Raw genomic sequence first — 19,408 nt, forward strand, 5'->3', positions numbered from 1 at the left:
CATTGGATGCACTGTTTCTTGTTGTTCCAAGGTCTAGATTGATATACAAAAGGGATAGAGTCTTTGCAGTCAGGGTAAGGTAAGTAAGGTGCTGGAAAGGGTGGTTGGGCTGTTAATGCTGCTGCAATTCTCTTTCATAATATTTGTTTCAAGGTCTCACTATGGGATGCATGCCTTGCTGCAGACCTCAGAAGCATTAATCTCATTATGCCAATCGTGATTGGCTGGTGAACGTGTTCGTCCGCACCAGGTAGTGCCACCTATATAAATACTCAGAGCATATCTCGCGTCAGGAGCTAGCTAGCTTAACCGTCCACAGACGAGTCTTAATTAGCTTCCGTCGCTGGGCGCTAGCTAGCTTTGGATTTGCTTCTTCTCCGAACACACCGGATTAGATTTGGTGTTTTCCTCGCCCTCCATGGCTTGGTCATCGTTTCTTGGCTCATCACCACGGTAGCTTGAGCTTTGTTGAGCATTAGCATTCCAGCTAAACCATCGACTTCTTTATGGTTAGCACACCAGCTAACTGCCTCGACTTCCTGCCAGCACACCAGCTTGTGAGGAATGGAGGCCAAAATTCCTCACACCAGAGGTGTCAGAGACTCTGGGGCCCGTCCCTGTCACTGTGGAAATAAAATTTTGAGCAAAGAGGCACACCGGGTCTGCTCGGGCTGCCTAGGGCTGGAACATGCCCAACTAGCTATCGATGTTCCCGGCTTGTGTCGACACTGCACTGTGTTCACCGTCAAAAGTCTCCGCAGACGGCTAGCCCGCAAAGCTAGCTTGTCTGAACATGACCCCTACCTCCCCACCAGTGACCACCCGGTTCAGAGCGATGGGGAGAGGGACGTCACTGCGGAAGCGACACTGGCAGCTAACGTCAGCTGGGGCTCACAGCTGGACATGGCTCCGGTTCCCCTGCCAGAGGAGAACATCCTGGAATTGGACTATGGAGAAGATGAAGATGATGCCTCGGATATCCTCATATCAGAGGATGAAGAGGACAATGACATCTCCATCACTCTGGCCCGGGCTGCGCAGCCCGGGACCTCCGCTGCTGGATGCGGATGGAGATGAGAGCAGCACACCAGCTTCTCCTCTCCCCAGCTCAGACATGCTTGTGTGTAGATGCGCTGCAGACCGACTGGCCATCCCTTGGCCTGCTGACGTAACGGAGACCACCAGATCCCACTACGAAGGGAAGAAGTTGCCCTTGGCTAAGAGTCTCACATAAATTTCCGGAGCTCTCGGCGGTGTTTCTCTCCCTGAAACACTTCCTCCCGTCTCTCGCTGGTCACCATGTCTTGATGAGGATGGACAATACGACGACAGTGGCGTATATCAATCGTCGGGGGGGGTTATGTTCCCATCAGTTACACATGCTGGCACGCAAACTGCTCCTTTGGAACAGTGAGCGTCTCCTCTCTCTGAGAGCGACGCATGTCCCGGGGGCCCTGAACATGGATGTGGACCTGCTGTACAGGGGCGCACCAGTATACAGGGAGTGGACTCTGCACCCGGAGATTGTGGAACAGACGCTGATTCTGATTGCTCCACACTGGCCTGCGATACCGAGATTGATTGGTTGCTGCGTGCTCAGCCTTGGCAACTCCCGCTGTGCAGGACCTGCTGTTGCAGGGAGGGGGGACAGTGTTTCACCCACACCTGGACTGATTTGCACTGTGGGCTTGGGCCCATGAGCGGCTCGATTTGACCGCTGTGGGGCTTCCACAGAGAGTGATTGCCACTATCCAAAATGCTAGAGCCTGCTCCCCTAGGTCTCTGTATAGCTGTAAGTGGGGAGTGTTCGAGTAATGGTGTCATAGAGAGGGACACATTTCTTTTCAGTGTCTGGTGCGAGTGATATTGTCATTCTTGCAGGACCTGATTGACAAGCGAAAAGCCTTTTCCATGATTAAAGTGTATTTGGCAGCCATCACCGCCTGCCATGTCGGATTTGGGGGACGAACAGCGAGCCAACACCCGCTGGTTTGCCGTTTTATGAGGGGAGCATGCAGGCTTCTCCCTGTCTCGTGACCGCTGGTGCCTCCGTGGGATTAGGCTGTGGTTCTGGAGGGGCTTAAGGGCCCTCTGTTTGAACCCCTGGAGGAAGTGGACCTGAAACACCTGTCCTTCAAGACAGCGTTGTTACTGGCTCTGGCTGCAGTTAAACGAGTTAGCGACATCCATGCAACATCCAGGTGCATCCCTCGTGCCCTCAGTTCACCCCAGGTGATGTAAAGATGACTCTGAAGCCAAACCCGACCTTTGTGCCCAAGGTGGTTGGTTCATGTTCTCCTATTGACCTTGTGGCTTTCGCTGCCCCGCCTGGAGGGCAGTGGTCGTGTGCATTATGTCCGGTTTGTGCGGTGCGCACTTACATGGATAGGACTGGGGGTTTCAGGAGGAGGGATCAGCTGTTTGTCTCCTGGGCTAATCCTCATAAGGGAAAACCTGTTACTAAGCAATGCCTCTCCCACTGGGTGGTGGAGGCGATCACTTTGGCATATGCAAGTCAGGGTCTGCAGGTGCCAGCGCACTCTACTTGTGGCTTGGCCGCATCCTAGGCCTTACTCAGGGGAGTTTCTGTTCAGTATATTTGTGCTGCAGCGAGTTGGTCTTCACCTCTCACTTTTGTCCGTTTCTATATGCTGGACGTCTCTGCCCCATGTGTAGCTGGAACAGAGCGGCTCTCCCTGTGGGTTGGTGGACGCTAGATAAGCCTGTCTGGCAATACGGGAGCTACCACATCCCATAGTGAGACATCAAAATGAATATTATGAAAGAAAACTTTAGGTTATTTACATAACCCTGGTTCTCTGAATAATATGAGTGAGATGTCTCACCAGACAACCCTTCTTGCTTGGGCGAGTGAGAAGAGGTGCTTATCTTGAATGAGACCGTGTTGTCCACAGCAGCTATTTAAGGTTGGTGGCACTACCTGGTGAGGACGAACACATTCAGCAACCAATCAGGATTGGCGTAATGAGATTAATGCTTCTGAGGTCTGCAGCGAGGCGTGCACCCCATAGTGAGACATCTCACTCATATTACTCAGAGAATTGGAGTTATGTAAATAACCTAAAGTTTTGTAATGTGAATGTATAGAGTGACAAAGAAATGCCTACACAAGAGCTGAAATAAACTTTGCCTGAGCCTCCTCCCTCATCCTCCAGTATAGCTGAAATGACATGGAGCTATCAGATTGGCAGAGTTCAGACAGTCATGCAGAGATTAATTATTGATTAATTTTCTTCCATTGTTGGTAAATTATTGCATAGAATTTTGTATTACATTTGTTGCATCATACTGTATGCAGCTGGCTACATTATAAATATATTTTGAGTTCCAAAGATCTTATGAGTGAATACATTTTCTGACTTTTGTAATCCAGATTCATCAAGATTGTGATAAAGGATTATGAGAAAATACTTACTAATAAAAAAAATACTCTAATATTTTGAAGAATGAAGAACCTTTTTTTCTCATATTTAATAAATTATCAAATCAAATTCTTCTTAGGCTCAGGGCTTTCCTGCATTCATGCAACATTCTAATTGGGATGTTACAGGCGACAAATAGATGTAAGTTGCCAAGATATTCCAAGTCCAAGTCCCCTGGAAGACATCAAAGCTTGACTTGGAATACTGGAGCAGAATGAGTCATCTCAATTCAGACATTTGGCAGCCCTTCATCTGCTAGCCCTGAGGGCTTTTTGGTGAAAGTTGCCTGGATCTCACATCACTTTTGTGGTGCCTGAGTATCCTCCTAAAGGAAATATACTGTATGGTGACAGGCTAAAAACGTAACATAAGCAACAAAAGAAATCAAAACCACCAATATTCCAAAGTGGATTTCTTTTTCATAGCAGAATCCCAAATCCCATATCTCATTAAAACAAAAGGTACAACTCATGAGTCACTGTAATGATCACTTATTTCTGCAAAAAAAGTCCCATTATCAAATTATGGTTCATTCTTCATAGCAGCCTGTGTGATGCAATATCTAACAAGAGACAAAGGCTAAGGGTTATTGCACTGGTAAGCAGGTGTAATCTCTCTACATGCACATTAAACACCACATGTATCCATTCTTAGATGTATAAAAATATACATTCTGAAGGGATGATTTGGACTTATGCAATAAGTATCAGCAGCAAAGAAGCTATGAAGCTATGAATAACACAGTTAGGTCCCCCCTTGACTGCCCCCAGGATGTAAAAAATTGGATGGCAATTGTCTTCAGTTAAATGATAGTAAGACAGAAGTGGTCTTATTTGGTCCCTCCAACTCCATCGGGGGTATAGCTAATCACTTTCAAGCCCATCCCAGAAATCTTGTGTTCATTTTCAACACTGTTGTGAAAGGTTGCTTTTTCCAGCTAAAAAAATAAGGCTAAATTTAAACCATTCCTCTCATTTACTGATCTGAAAATTGTCACAAATGCCTTAATTACCTCTTGGCTGAGCTACTGCAGGGCTCTTTATTTGGGCATTAGCCAGTCATCCTTGTCGTGCTTGCAGCTGGTGCAGAATGCTGCTGCTAGACTACTAACTGGTACCAGGAGAAGAGACAGCATCACATCTGTACTGAGGTCCCTCCATTGGCTACCAGTCAAGTATAGGCCTGAGTTTAAGGTTCTGTTATTTGTTTGTAAAGGTTTACACAGCCTGGTGCCCCAGTACATCTCTAAGCTCGTCTGCCCCCTTTCCAACCCCAGATCTCTCAGATCCTTAGACCAGCTGCTCCTGGCTGTCCCTCGATTGAGGCTAAGGGGTAAGGGTGATTGTGTGTTTGCAGTAGCCGCCCCAAAACTTTGGAACAGTTTACAATTCTCAATTAAGTGCTCTGCCTCTGTAGAAACGTTTAAGGCTAAATTTCAGACCCACATGTTTTCTCAGGCCTTTGAGTATCGTTGAGGCTTTATCTTTCACTATGACTTATTTGTGTATGCTTATGGGATAGCATTGTTATGTTATCTCTACTCTATTTTTATTGTGACCATGTTATGCTATTTTATTTTATTTTTGTTATTTTATTGTACAGCACTTTGGTCAACTCTGGTTGTTATTAAATGTGCTTTATAAACGAACTTGATTTGATTTGATTTGATTTAAGTTCTCCCACCATTTGCTGAAATGAATCAGTATATGTCCCAAGAGCCAGCTTGAAATGAGTCAAAATCTGTTAAGAAAGAAGTTACCAACTGTTAACCCACTTCATGATATGGGCTAAGTGTTTCTATATTTATATATTTTCTGTGGTGAGCCAAAATGACTCAAAATGCCATAATGGGCATAAGTCTTCGAGATCTGCCAGGACTCTAGTGTCATGCTTCTTTAACAAGATCTTTAGTATCAAATGTAGTACCTAGATGAGGTTCATTTTGTGTTGAGTGGATCTTATTTTGGGCTTGATCTCAAACGAGTTGCCAACTGTTTTCATGTCCATTTAGGGAGATATATAAAAGGTGATTGAACTCTTATGGATAGTGCTTCATCCTTAATTTTATTACAGGAGTAAGAGATGTGCCAGAATCCAGTAACTGTAGACTACAAAAATTTGGGTGCATTTCCAAAACCAAGCTCCATGCATGACATGGTCCATTAAAAATGTGAATGTAATGTAATCTCAGTTTATAAAGTGCTTTGATTTTCAAATTGGCAAGTTTACATTTATAAAATTTATAAGATCAAATAGTACGCAAACACAGCTATGCATTATGGTATATTTTTTAAATATTATTCTTTCTGTATTACCAGCACATACAGGAACACAAACGTTTTCATAAGCACAAGTTCTGGTAAATATAGCATTACCATGGTCAAGCATCATTTAACATTATACATAATATTTCTTCAGACTTTGTATTTAATTTTTATTAAAAGGTGAATATAAACATTTAATTAAAATTTGTTGACAACTGTCTTATATTAGTGTCATTTAGGTATGAACTCTCAAAGATCTCGAATACGCAAGTGTCCTGCAACTGAATACTGATGGTATTTTGAGGAGTTTCCAAAACCAACCCCCAAAGCTGTTCATGAATAAAAAAACAAAACAAATTGTTGATGTTAACTACATGTTTCAACTTTCATGTCCTTTGAGTCAGGAACTACATTTATTGGCATTGTACACAAACCATACTCTGCACTATTTAATGAATGATAAAATTTGGCCATCATTTGATGCCTGCAATTGGAGGCAGAACTGGACCAACATTTATAATAGCAAGTTTGTAAATCACTGAGTTTATCTAGGGCAGAATGAATAAGCACCTCCTTCTTTCCCTCTAAATAATTTTATGTTCCCTTAAGCAGAACCTTAAGTCCTATTTGGCTTACTGAAGTCTTACTGAAGTATGTGTGTATGTCTGACAACCTTTCTCTAATACTCTACAATTTCTCTTGTTTCTATTAAGAGAATGTGTTCATAGTGAACATTTCTGATGAAAGAAAGCATATTGAAAGTACATTAAAATTAGTTTAGCAGTGAGGAAGGTATTTGCCTTTTATAACATTATATTCAATATTTTAACACCCATATTGTGTACATAACATTCACGTTTGCGATAAAATCAAATCAATTTGTTCAACATCATACTGCATTATGTATTTTTCTAGTTACAAATTAAAATGCTTACAAGCTGTGTAAACATCACTGCCACAAAATAAGCAACAGGATGAGGCCATGACCAAACTGAGTGAGAGACTACAGCTGACCAAGCACTCCCACCCTCTATAAAAGAGGCAGCCCTGGACTTCTGCATGAACTGGTAGGCACCCAACACAGGTGAGTGTATCGACTGTGATCTTAGTTTGAATTCCTATTGATCAGTGGGTAAAGTTTATGTGTTGCTAATTACTAATGCATATTGTCAATGATTCTTTGTCAGAGGTATCTTTGTTTTAAGTGATATTCAGGTGAAATTTCATGTCATATTTAAGTATTCTTGAGCAGATATTATTCCAAAACAATTTACTTGAAATACTCTTAAAACATTTAAGTAGTTTCTTTCTTTTTTTTTCTTTCCAAAAATCGCACAATTAATTCATTTGTGTTGATGTGCAGTACACATCCTGTCTCAACACATACTCTATACTAAGTGATCATTAAGAGCAGTACTATTTCTCCTCATGATATGGGTTAAATGTTGCTATATTTTTATATATTATATATTATATTTTCTTTGGTGAGCCAAATTCAAATCAAACATGCCATAATGGGCGTAAGCCTTCAAGATCTGCCAGGACACTTGTATCATGCTTCTTTAATAACTTCTTTAGTATCAAATGTAGCAACTGGCTGATGTTCATTTGGCATGTGAAACTTATTTTGAGCAATACCTGAAATGAGTTGGCAACTGTTTTCCAAAACCATTTACTTGAAATACTCTTAAAACATTTAAGTAGTTTCTTTCTTTTTTTTTCCAGAAATCGCACAATTAATTCATTTGTGTTGATGTGCAGTACACATCCTGTCTCAACACATACTCTATACTAAGTGATCATTAAGAGCAGTACTATTTCTCTGGGTGTGGGGGGCAGTTGAGGGGATGGGAGAGAATTGAACTTTAATGATTCAACTGAATTCAGCTAGCACTTATTCGTTAAATCTGAATAAGTTTTACCACCTTTATGCTCGACTGCTCTCAAACTGACATGAAGATTGCCAGGAAGATTTAAAGTGAGAAAACCAAACTGAAAAAAATTATTGTACTCACATTTAATCATCTTATTTATAGCATCTTGACTCCACCAGATACTCTACCACTCATCATTTTTTGGAACCAGCTGAGGTAAAAGATGTCAAAATCTCCAACATCAGATGGATACAACACCATTACGACATCATGCTGATATTTTAACTCTATTTTTTCAGTCTCCACTAAAGTGCCACCATGAGCACAGATGCGGAGATGGAGTGCTATGGCCCGGCGGCCATCTACCTCCGGAAAACAGAGAGGGAGAGGATTGAAGCACAAGCCGCTCCTTTTGATGCCAAAACTGCCTTCTTTGTGACTGAAAAGGAGGAGATGTATCTCAAGGGTAAACTTGTGAATAGAGAGGGTGGCAAAGCCACAGTTGAAACAGACTGTGGTAAGGTAGGCAATTCATTATTTTACTTTTTTAACAACATTTTCCCATCTATTTCCATTGAAGGAGGATGCCATTCTTTCCATTAACATTTATTTAAAACTATATCTTAGTAAAACATTTAGTGCTTTTAAATTCACACTGACACAGTGGTTAACAAGGACATCCATCTGATTAATTCTAAATTTGAAGAAAAAAAATCTTAGTAAAAACATTTTTAATGTATTTTTACTATATCTCTTCAGACACTCACTGTGAAAGAAGATGAAATCTTTCCCAGGAACCCTCCAAAGTTTGATAAAATTGAGGACATGGCCATGATGACCCACCTCAATGAGCCTGCTGTGTTGTATAACCTCAAAGAGCGTTTTGCATCCTGGATGATCTACGTGAGTTTCCACTTTACTAATGTGATGTGCATTTATATCTGCATATCTAAATGTTAACACTATGTTTATTTTCTATTTGTGCTATTACAGACCTACTCTGGGCTGTTTTGCGTTGTTGTGAATCCCTACAAGTGGCTTCCAGTGTATGATGCTGTAGTTGTGGGAGGATACAGAGGCAAGAAGAGGATTGAGGCACCACCTCACATCTTCTCCATCTCTGATAATGCCTATCAGTTCATGCACACAGGTAAGGTCAAAGTTAGCAGTGTTAAATTGTGTAGGAATTAAACTTGAACATGAGTGTATTGAAGGAATTACAAAACTGGAATTCATGTGAAATGTTTGTTTGCATTTCAGATCGTGAGAACCAGTCTATCCTGATTACGTAAGTATAACAGAAACTGTAATGCTAAATCATATAATGACGATAAAGCAGATTCTTGACATGTGTCTCTTATACCCCAGTGGAGAATCCGGTGCAGGAAAGACTGTCAACACCAAGCGTGTCATCCAATACTTTGCAACAATTGCAGCTATTGGAGCCAAGAAGGCTGAGCCAACACCTGGCAAGATGCAGGTAAATTGGTTGTTTAAGGTAAAACTGTTCGTCAGAGGATAGTTAATTTGAATGTTTAGCTTGTGTAACTCAAATCCTCTCTTGCAGGGCTCCCTTGAGGACCAAATTGTTGCAGCCAACCCTCTGCTGGAGTCCTATGGTAATGCCAAGACTGTGAGGAATGACAACTCCTCTCGTTTTGTAAGTAATCCAGGAAACATGTCAAGGTATTTTCTTACTAAATTGCAAAAACTGATGTTATCAATGATCTGGCTCTCTAGGGTAAATTCATCAGAATCCATTTTGGCTCTACTGGAAAGCTGGCTTCAGCTGATATTGAAACATGTAAGTTTCAACCATGGTATGACTCAAGCCTCATCTGGGCTATAATCTGGTCTTTGATAAAGTAATAGTATTACAATTTAATAGAGTAATCTCACAGTCTCTCCTTAAATTCGTTTTTCTTAGATCTGCTGGAGAAGTCTCGTGTAACCTTCCAGTTGTCTGCTGAGAGGAGCTACCACATCTTCTATCAGCTGATGACTGGCCACCAGCCTGAGCTCCTGGGTATGTTACTATGCAAATTTGAAAATGACATTGAAATAATACCAAAGACAACACTAAACAATAATAGGTATCGTTACTGTGCTCCTCTAGAGGGTCTTCTGATCACCACCAACCCCTATGACTACCCAATGGTCAGTCAGGGTGAAATCGCTGTCAAAAGCATCGATGATGTGGAGGAGTTCATTGCAACAGATGTAAGAAAACAAACAAAAAAACAACATTTTAGTTAAATAGATCTTGCATGCTTAAGACAACTGTGGAAAATGTTTCAAACTTTGCTTCATGTACAATGTAGACTGCTATTGACATCTTGGGCTTCACTGCTGAGGAGAAGATGGGCATCTACAAGCTGACTGGTGCTGTGATGCACCATGGCAACATGCAATTCAAGCAAAAGCAGCGTGAGGAGCAGGCTGAACCTGATGGCACTGAGGGTAATTCTGATAGATGTCTTTTAGGAAATCTACCAAGGGTTAGTATGTAACATATTTGTAAACATGTCCCAGTTCACAGATAGCTAAAGGTTTGTTTTTCCATCAGTGGCTGATAAAATCGCTTACCTCCTGGGCCTGAACTCAGCTGATATGCTGAAAGCTCTGTGTTACCCTAGAGTCAAGGTCGGAAATGAGATGGTGACCAAAGGTCAGACTGTCCCACAGGTAAGATAAAGAAAATGTATTGTTTGAAAATAATATATAAAAGGGCAATATTTGCATTTTGACATGAAAATATGATTCTGACAAAATCTCACTCTAAAATGTTTATTTCTAGGTCCACAATTCTGTCATGGCTCTGTGCAAGTCTATCTATGAGAAAATGTTCTTGTGGATGGTCGTCCGTATCAATGAGATGCTGGACACAAAGCAGCCAAGACAATACTTCATTGGAGTGTTGGATATCGCTGGATTTGAGATCTTTGATGTGAGTGGCTGAAAAGTGTCTGAGCAATTCAAAGATCAACAATTTTTTGACATGCAATTTAATACATTCATGTAATTGCAGTTCAACAGCTTGGAGCAACTCTGCATCAACTTCACCAATGAGAAACTGCAACAGTTCTTCAACCACCACATGTTTGTCCTGGAGCAAGAGGAGTACAAGAAAGAGGGCATTGTCTGGGAGTTCATTGACTTCGGTATGGACTTGGCTGCCTGCATTGAGCTTATTGAGAAGGTAAGTAGTCAATAAGGTCGAAGTGGCTTCTTGATTCATGTGCAAATGTTTGCTTCCATTGTGTGAATTTTTTTTTTTTCCTCAGCCAATGGGCATCTTCTCCATCCTTGAAGAGGAGTGCATGTTCCCCAAGGCCTCTGACACAACTTTCAAGAACAAGCTGCATGATCAGCATCTCGGCAAGACCAAGGCCTTTGAGAAGCCAAAACCTGTAAAGGGCAAGCCTGAGGCTCACTTCTCCCTGGTTCACTACGCTGGTACAGTGGACTACAATGTCAGTGGCTGGTTGGACAAGAACAAAGACCCCCTGAATGACTCAGTTGTCCAGCTCTATCAGAAGGCGTCAAACAAACTTCTGGCCTTCCTGTATGCAAAACATGGTGCAGCTGATGGTGAGAAATTAGATTGAGCAGAGTGATGAGAAACTCTGAGTATCAGTACAGATGATGGTTTATGTTGCAAAATGTATGCAAAACACGGTGGAGCTGATGGTAAGAAATTAGAAACTGTGTGTCTGTTACACTTGGTTCAGGCATAGTATAAAGCTGATGTGTACTCTGTGGTAATATATTCACGCATTTGACTTAATTAAAAAATACCATTTCCACAGAGAAGAAAACTTAGGAGAAATTCTACGAAGTTATTTATTTAGTGCCATTAATTAAATTTAATGTTTGTGAAAACAGAGGCTGGTGGCGGCGGCAAAAAGGGAAAGAAGAAAGGTGGTTCCTTCCAGACTGTGTCTGCTCTTTTCAGGGTATGAATTGTTTCATATTTTTTGATGCTAATTAAAAACCTCATCTTGAAATATTGTTGACCGCTTATCTTGTGTTGTTGATCCACAGGAGAACTTGGGCAAGCTGATGACCAACTTGAGGAGCACTCACCCTCATTTTGTCCGTTGCCTGATTCCTAATGAATCAAAGACCCCAGGTTAGAAGCACATAGCCCAGCTTTGCAAACTAAATGTGACATAGTGATTAAAAGAAATATTTGAAACAGTATGAGTTTGCAACTTTCAGGTCTTATGGAGAACTTCTTGGTCATCCATCAACTGAGGTGTAATGGTGTGCTGGAAGGCATCAGAATCTGCAGAAAGGGCTTCCCCAGCAGAATCCTCTATGGTGACTTCAAGCAGAGGTGATGCAATTTTTAATATAAGCAAGTCAAGTTGATTTCAGCTGAGTTAAAACAGTCGGCCAAGATGTGGAGTCATTGTAAGTAACAACATAATGTTGTCTTGTAGATACAAAGTATTAAATGCCAGCGTCATCCCTGAGGGACAGTTCATTGACAACAAGAAAGCTGCAGAGAAGCTGCTAGGCTCCATTGATGTGGATCACACTCAGTACAAGTTTGGGCACACTAAGGTTAATTTCTATCAACAATTTCAATAGATATGCCATGTACATATGTCCTTTTGCATCAATTTGTGCTGATGACTGAGTTCCTTCAAACAACCACACAGGTGTTCTTCAAAGCTGGTCTGCTGGGTACACTGGAGGAGATGAGAGATGAGAAACTGGCTAATCTGGTGACCATGACTCAAGCTCTCTGCAGAGGATTCCTCATGAGGACGGAGTTTGTTAAGATGATGGAGAGGAGGTATGATTGTCATACAGTACACTGAACTGTTCTGTCCAATGAAATAGATACAGCTGTTTTTGTTAAGTCACGTTGCAGTAAAAATGACACTTTATATATATGAATTTTCCAGAGAGGCTGTCTTCGGTATTCAGTACAATATTCGTTCATTCATGAATGTGAAAAACTGGCCATGGATGAATCTGTACTTCAAGATCAAGCCTCTTCTAAAGAGCGCTGAGACTGAGAAGGAGCTGATGAACATGAAGGAGAACTATGAGAAGATGACAACAGACCTGGCTACTGCCCTGGCCAAGAAGAAGGAGCTGGAGGAGAAGATGGTTTCCCTGGTGCAGGAAAAGAATGACCTGCAACTGCAAGTGGCTTCTGTAAGTAGGATACATCCACACTATACTAATTGAACATTGTCACTAACATTTTCAAATATCTAGGTGAAATTTAAAGACGGCACATACTCCTCTGGTCATCTCATCTTCTATGTGCCTTACCAAACATGAAGATTGACAAATGTTAATGAATATATTAAAAATGTATATTTATTTTTTTGTATTAATCCTGAAAATATATATATTCAGAGAATAACTGACTTATTGATTTACACTTTATTCAAAATGTACTGTAGGAAGTTGAGAACCTCTCAGATGCAGAGGAAAGGTGTGAAGGTCTGATTAAGAGCAAGATCCAACTCGAGGCCAAACTCAAAGAGACAACTGAGAGACTGGAAGATGAAGAGGAAATCAATGCTGAGCTGACTGGCAAGAAGAGGAAGCTGGAGGATGAATGCTCTGAGCTGAAGAAAGATATTGATGACTTGGAGCTCACCTTGGCTAAAGTGGAGAAGGAGAAACATGCAACTGAAAACAAGGTTGGAATAAATTTAAACCTACATTTATAAAAAATGACAAAGTATATGAAATTACCTTTCAAACATATAAAGTGATGGAAATAATGCACCTTGCCTGACACTTCCAGGTGAAAAACCTGACAGAGGAGATGGCATCTCAAGATGAGTCTATTGCCAAGTTAACCAAGGAGAAGAAAGCCCTCCAAGAGGCTCACCAACAAACGCTGGATGATCTCCAGGCAGAGGAGGACAAAGTCAACACTCTGACCAAGGCCAAGACAAAGCTGGAACAGCAAGTGGATGATGTGAGAAAACATTTCTTTTGATAACATGTTTGTATTGTTAGCTTGTGTGTTAGAATTGACATTCCATGATAAAAAATACAAAATATTATTTTATGTCAACATTATAATATTATCTCAAAAGCTTGAGGGATCACTGGAGCAAGAGAAGAAGCTCCGTATGGACCTTGAGAGAGCCAAGAGGAAGCTTGAGGGAGATCTGAAACTGGCCCAGGAATCCATAATGGATCTGGAGAATGACAAGCAGCAATCTGAGGAGAAAATCAAGAAGCAAGTTTTTTTTTTCATCTTTAACCCTTACATTGAACTACTGCCATAATGCAACACAATGATCCTGAGTCAAAACTAAAACTATAACAGCAATAACTGTTTTTTCCTCTTCTAGGAAGGAGTTTGAGACCAGCCAGCTGCTCAGCAAGATTGAGGATGAACAGTCTCTTGGTGCTCAACTTCAGAAGAAGATCAAGGAACTCCAGGTTAGTATTTGACATGAATGTTATACTCTGATGTTGTACTGAAAAACCACTTGTTACAGTATGTTCCACTTAATAAGCCTTCTTGATATTACTATCATCAAACTTAGGCTCGTATTGAGGAGCTGGAAGAAGAAATTGAGGCTGAGCGGGCTGCTCGGGCTAAGGTGGAGAAGCAGAGGGCTGACCTCTCCAGGGAACTTGAGGAGATCAGTGAGAGGCTTGAGGAAGCTGGGGGAGCAACAGCCGCTCAGATTGAGATGAACAAGAAGCGTGAGGCTGAGTTCCAGAAGCTGCGCCGTGACCTTGAAGAGTCAACCCTGCAGCATGAAGCTACCGCATCAGCTCTCCGCAAGAAGCAAGCCGACAGTGTTGCAGAGCTGGGAGAGCAGATTGACAACCTCCAGCGTGTCAAACAGAAGCTTGAGAAGGAGAAGAGCGAGTACAAGATGGAGATTGATGACCTCTCCAGTAACATGGAGGCTATAGCTAAATCCAAAGTGAGTGTTTTGTGTCTTTCATTATGCTTATAAATATGAACTATAATGGATAGTATGGCAGTAACTTTCAACTTAGATAAATGCTCAGCATTTTCTTTGTTCATGTAAATATGTTTAAATACATAATGTTGTGTTCTTGATAGGGCAACTTGGAAAAAATGTGCAGAACTCTTGAGGACCATCTGAGTGAGCTGAAGGCCAAAAACGATGAGAATGTGCGCCAGCTGAATGACATAAGTGCACAGAGGGCAAGACTGCAGACAGAGAATGGTGAGTCACTTGTGATAAAAAATAGTAAAAAAAATAAAGGTAATGATCATTTTGATAAATAACACATTTACAATTTATCATTCAGGTGAGTATTCCCGCCAGATTGAGGAGAAAGACGCTCTTGTTTCCCAGCTGACCAGGGGCAAACAGGCTTACACTCAGCAAATTGAGGAGTTGAAGAGACACATTGAGGAAGAAGTGAAGGTATAACAAGTTTACATGTTACTATACTATGTGCTATTATTAGCTTTAAACAAGGGATGAAATGAGTCCTCCTTTTCAAATGTAGTCAATCACCTGTTACTCTTCACCTACTACTAACCCACCAGATCTCCTAGCTGTTAAGCATAAAAAAAAGAAAAAAAGGTCTTGCAACATGTCATCCGATCATGTTAGAAAACAGAAAAAAGAGCTTGAGAGAGAAATTCAAACTTATGCTTCATTTCCTACCATCATATCTGGCCAGTCACTGTCTGAAGCGGCTGTGAATGTTGGGTTGTGTTATTACCGTATTACCATTTAACTGACCAGGGGATTTGTGGGAATAGGACATATTTCTCTTAATGCAGTGTTACACCTTAGTGGCTTAGTGGCTGTGAATGTTGGGTTGCCTGTTTAGGAATGTTATCACCATATTACCATTTAACTGACCAGGAGATTTGTGGGAATTGGATCTAATCCTCTTCATGGGGTGTTGCTGCTACTCCTCAGCCTTGTCTTTTATGACTTAAGCACATCCCACTAACACACCAGCTTCTCCTTCCTCACCAAGCACCTTCCACCTGAGTTCCTAACATCCCACAAAGTCCCACACACTACACGAAATAGCAAATCTGATGTAAAAGTAAATTATCCAAAACTAAATGACTCAATCAACATGTGCCACCATGACAAATCGTATTTAAACAAGATTGATAGAAATAGATGATATTTCTATATTTAATAGATCAATTAAAATACCTCTTGCCATGTTCATCAGGCAAAGAATGCCCTGGCCCATGGTGTTCAGTCAGCCCGCCATGACTGTGACCTGCTCAGAGAGCAGTTTGAGGAGGAGCAAGAGGCTAAAGCTGAGCTGCAGCGTGGAATGTCCAAGGCTAACAGCGAAGTGGCTCAGTGGAGAACCAAATATGAGACTGATGCTATCCAGCGCACTGAGGAGCTGGAGGAGGCCAAGTAAGTCACTACCTTTTTACAATTTAAATTAGTTTTCAATTGCTTGCTTTTCCAGGTACCATCCCACATATTTTGCTATCAATATGCAAGTTAATGTAAAAGAAAAAAAAAAACTTCTTCACTACAGGAAAAAGCTTGCCCAGCGTCTGCAGGATGCTGAGGAGTCCATTGAGGCTGTGAACTCAAAGTGTGCCTCTTTGGAGAAGACCAAGCAGAGGCTACAAGGTGAGGTGGAGGACCTCATGATTGATGTAGAGAGAGCTAATGGTCTGGCTGCCAACCTTGACAAAAAGCAGAGGAACTTTGATAAGGTAAGAGGAAATCAAAACCACACTGATTCAAGTGAAACACAAATCCCTCTTACTAAATTAATCATTGTTATTCATCTATATCATTCTAGGTCCTTGCAGAATGGAAACAGAAATATGAGGAGGGCCAGGCAGAGCTGGAAGGAGCCCAGAAGGAGGCTCGCTCTCTCAGCACTGAACTGTTCAAAATGAAGAACTCTTACGAGGAGGCTCTGGATCAGCTGGAGACCATGAAGAGAGAGAACAAGAACCTGCAGCGTATGTCAATCCCATGATATTTCATATAACTATTATATTGATTGTAAGCGTTCTTCCTTGACTTCTTTAGGTGTGGGCCATGAGGTTTTGTGGTGTTAGAACCTAATTTTCTAGATATAATGTATACAGCATAGTCTATGTTTCTCTAAACTGGATTTTGCCTTTTGGTGTTTTACAGAGGAGATCTCAGACCTGACTGAACAGATTGGTGAAACCGGAAAGAGCATCCATGAGCTGGAGAAAGCCAAGAAGACTGTGGAGACTGAGAAGACTGAAATTCAGTCAGCACTGGAGGAAGCAGAGGTAAAACACTAGATTACAATATTAGACAACTTATGTGATAAAATACAAAAGAATTTATGTAATGGCAAGTATTCATTTGATTTTTTCTTTAATTTTTCTGAGAAAGACTGGTAACCTTTAGGTACATGTTAAACTTTTTCCTTCAGGGCACACTGGAGCATGAAGAAGCCAAGATTCTCCGTGTTCAGCTTGAGCTTAACCAGATCAAAGGTGAGGTTGACAGGAAGCTTGCAGAAAAGGACGAGGAGATGGAGCAGATCAAGAGGAACAGCCAGAGGGTGATTGACTCCATGCAGAGCACTCTCGATTCTGAGGTCAGGAGCAGGAATGATGCCCTGAGAGTCAAGAAGAAGATGGAAGGAGACCTGAATGAGATGGAGATTCAGCTGAGCCATGCCAACAGGCAGGCTGCTGAGTCCCAGAAACAACTGAGGAATGTCCAGGGACAGCTCAAGGTGAGCTTTGTCTAATCAATGAATAAACAAATGTTGAAGAACAAAGGAAGTTAACTCTTTTTTTCCTCCATGTGTTGTCAGGATGCCCAACTGCACCTTGATGATGCTGTCAGAGGACATGAGGACATGAAGGAGCAGGCTGCCATGGTGGAGCGCAGAAATGGCTTGATGCTGGCTGAGATCGAGGAGCTGAGAGCTGCTCTGGAGCAGACAGAGAGAGGACGCAAAGTGGCTGAGCAGGAGTTGGTTGATGCTAGTGAGCGTGTTGGACTGCTTCACTCTCAGGTTTACATTCAATAGTTCAAAATGTCTTTCTACAGAATGAATAGAATATACATACAAACTTTGTCATACATAACAAATATTAAATTAACTGTGTCTTCTTTTTAATATTCAGAACACCAGTCTTCTGAACACCAAGAAGAAGCTGGAGTCTGACCTTGTGCAGGTTCAGGGTGAAGTGGATGACACTATTCAGGAATCAAGAAATGCTGAGGAGAAAGCTAAAAAGGCTATCACTGATGTGAGTTCATGTTTATGAGTCTTATTTTTATAAAATTCAACTTCACCTCCCCAAATACTTGTTCATGCTTGATGCCCATCATTTCAGGCTGCCATGATGGCTGAGGAGCTGAAGAAGGAGCAGGACACCAGTGCTCACCTGGAGAGGATGAAGAAGAACCTGGAGGTCACAGTCAAGGACCTGCAGCACCGTCTGGATGAGGCTGAGAACCTTGCCATGAAGGGTGGCAAGAAGCAGCTCCAGAAACTGGAGTCAAGGGTATGCTCATAATAAATTCGCTTCAGGATGTTAATCACACTTTCAATATGTGGAATAAATTAAAACTTCTTCACTACTAAAATTCCTCTACAAGGTTTTGATAAACTGTGCAACATCACATCACAGGTCCGTGAACTGGAATCTGAAGTTGAAGCCGAGCAGAAACGTGGAGCTGATGCTGTTAAGGGAGTCCGCAAATATGAGAGGAGAGTGAAGGAGTTGACTTACCAGGTAATATCTGATTTAACTAAAAACTATCCTGATTTCTTAATTTCATAATTTTCTTTCTGTACTCCATCCATAACACTCCTTTTTTTGTATAGACTGAGGAGGACAAGAAGAATGTGCATAGACTTCAGGATCTGGTGGATAAGCTGCAGCTCAAAGTGAAGGCTTACAAGAGACAGGCTGAGGAGGCTGTGAGTCAAATACATTGATGTGATCAATCATCTACAGTTTAATCAATAATGATATAATTTGTCTTGTAACTATATGAATATCACTCCCTTTACCCTTAACAGGAGGAGCAGGCCAACACTCACTTGTCTAGGTTCAGGAAGGTCCAGCATGAGCTGGAGGAAGCTCAGGAGCGCGCTGACATCGCTGAGTCCCAGGTCAACAAGCTGAGAGTCAAGAGCCGTGATCATGGAAAGGTAACCAAATGATAATATTTTACAAAAATTATTACGTGGGCACCTTAATTTAATGGAGTTATTTAAGTTTATCTATAAGCTAAATATTTTTATAAAATTTTTTATCATAAGAATACATGCTGAATCTTTTTTTTCCTGTTTTCTTTCTAGCATGATGCTGCTGAATAAGAGACATCCTTTTGGCGCCTTTCAACAGAGTTCATAAAATATGAACTAGCTGTTGAATTGTCTTCTTACAATGTATTCATTCAATAAACTTTTTTTCCTCATAATTTAAAAATATTAACTCCGTATTATTTACTCTCTGGTTTCTTTTTAAGTGAGCACACAGTGTTCAACACAGTAGCTGCATCAGTTTAAGTTGTGGCAGTACACCACTTATTTAGGTGGCTGGATGGGGAGGTCTTTCAGCTCAACATTAACATGATTTATACCCAAATGTTAATGTCCGGTAAAATTACACTGTCTTCTGCTTAGCATCACCTGAACGATAGCAGTGTCAGGTTCAAGATTTAAAGATACTTTCACATTTTACAAAGTCAGAATTCAGGAGGCATAACTTCTACATAAATACAGCATCACAGGCAAAAAATATAACCTTCAGAGCCACAATTAATTCCCATTATTATGTCAATTATCCAGTGATGGATAATGAGCTTTGTTACACTTTTCACAATACCATTAACAAAAACATGTTCAG

At 41.2% G+C, this 19,408-nt stretch overlaps 1 protein-coding gene across 1 annotated transcript; it reads left to right on the top strand.

Annotated features, from left to right (window-relative positions):
• Positions 1-7,708: 7,708 nt before the first annotated feature.
• Positions 7,709-18,988, top strand: LOC137168612 (myosin heavy chain, fast skeletal muscle-like). The gene is made up of 40 exons (XM_067571307.1): positions 7,709-7,797; positions 7,881-8,103; positions 8,341-8,484; positions 8,575-8,731; positions 8,842-8,869; positions 8,950-9,061; positions 9,149-9,241; positions 9,322-9,385; positions 9,509-9,607; positions 9,698-9,801; positions 9,903-10,041; positions 10,148-10,266; positions 10,379-10,528; positions 10,610-10,780; positions 10,866-11,172; positions 11,467-11,537; positions 11,626-11,713; positions 11,803-11,920; positions 12,027-12,150; positions 12,249-12,385; positions 12,498-12,753; positions 13,008-13,250; positions 13,358-13,534; positions 13,656-13,805; positions 13,921-14,007; positions 14,115-14,504; positions 14,648-14,774; positions 14,860-14,978; positions 15,754-15,950; positions 16,078-16,261; positions 16,351-16,516; positions 16,695-16,819; positions 16,966-17,274; positions 17,356-17,559; positions 17,672-17,797; positions 17,885-18,055; positions 18,182-18,286; positions 18,379-18,474; positions 18,577-18,708; positions 18,859-18,988. The coding sequence occupies exons 2-40, from the start codon at positions 7,900-7,902 to the stop codon at positions 18,874-18,876; spliced, it is 5,811 nt and encodes a 1,936-aa protein (XP_067427408.1). The 5' UTR covers positions 7,709-7,797; positions 7,881-7,899; the 3' UTR covers positions 18,877-18,988.
• Positions 18,989-19,408: the final 420 nt, after the last annotated feature.

Source organism: Thunnus thynnus, chromosome 17 (genome assembly GCF_963924715.1).
Source record: "Thunnus thynnus chromosome 17, fThuThy2.1, whole genome shotgun sequence".
NCBI classification, from domain to species: domain Eukaryota; kingdom Metazoa; phylum Chordata; class Actinopteri; order Scombriformes; family Scombridae; genus Thunnus; species Thunnus thynnus.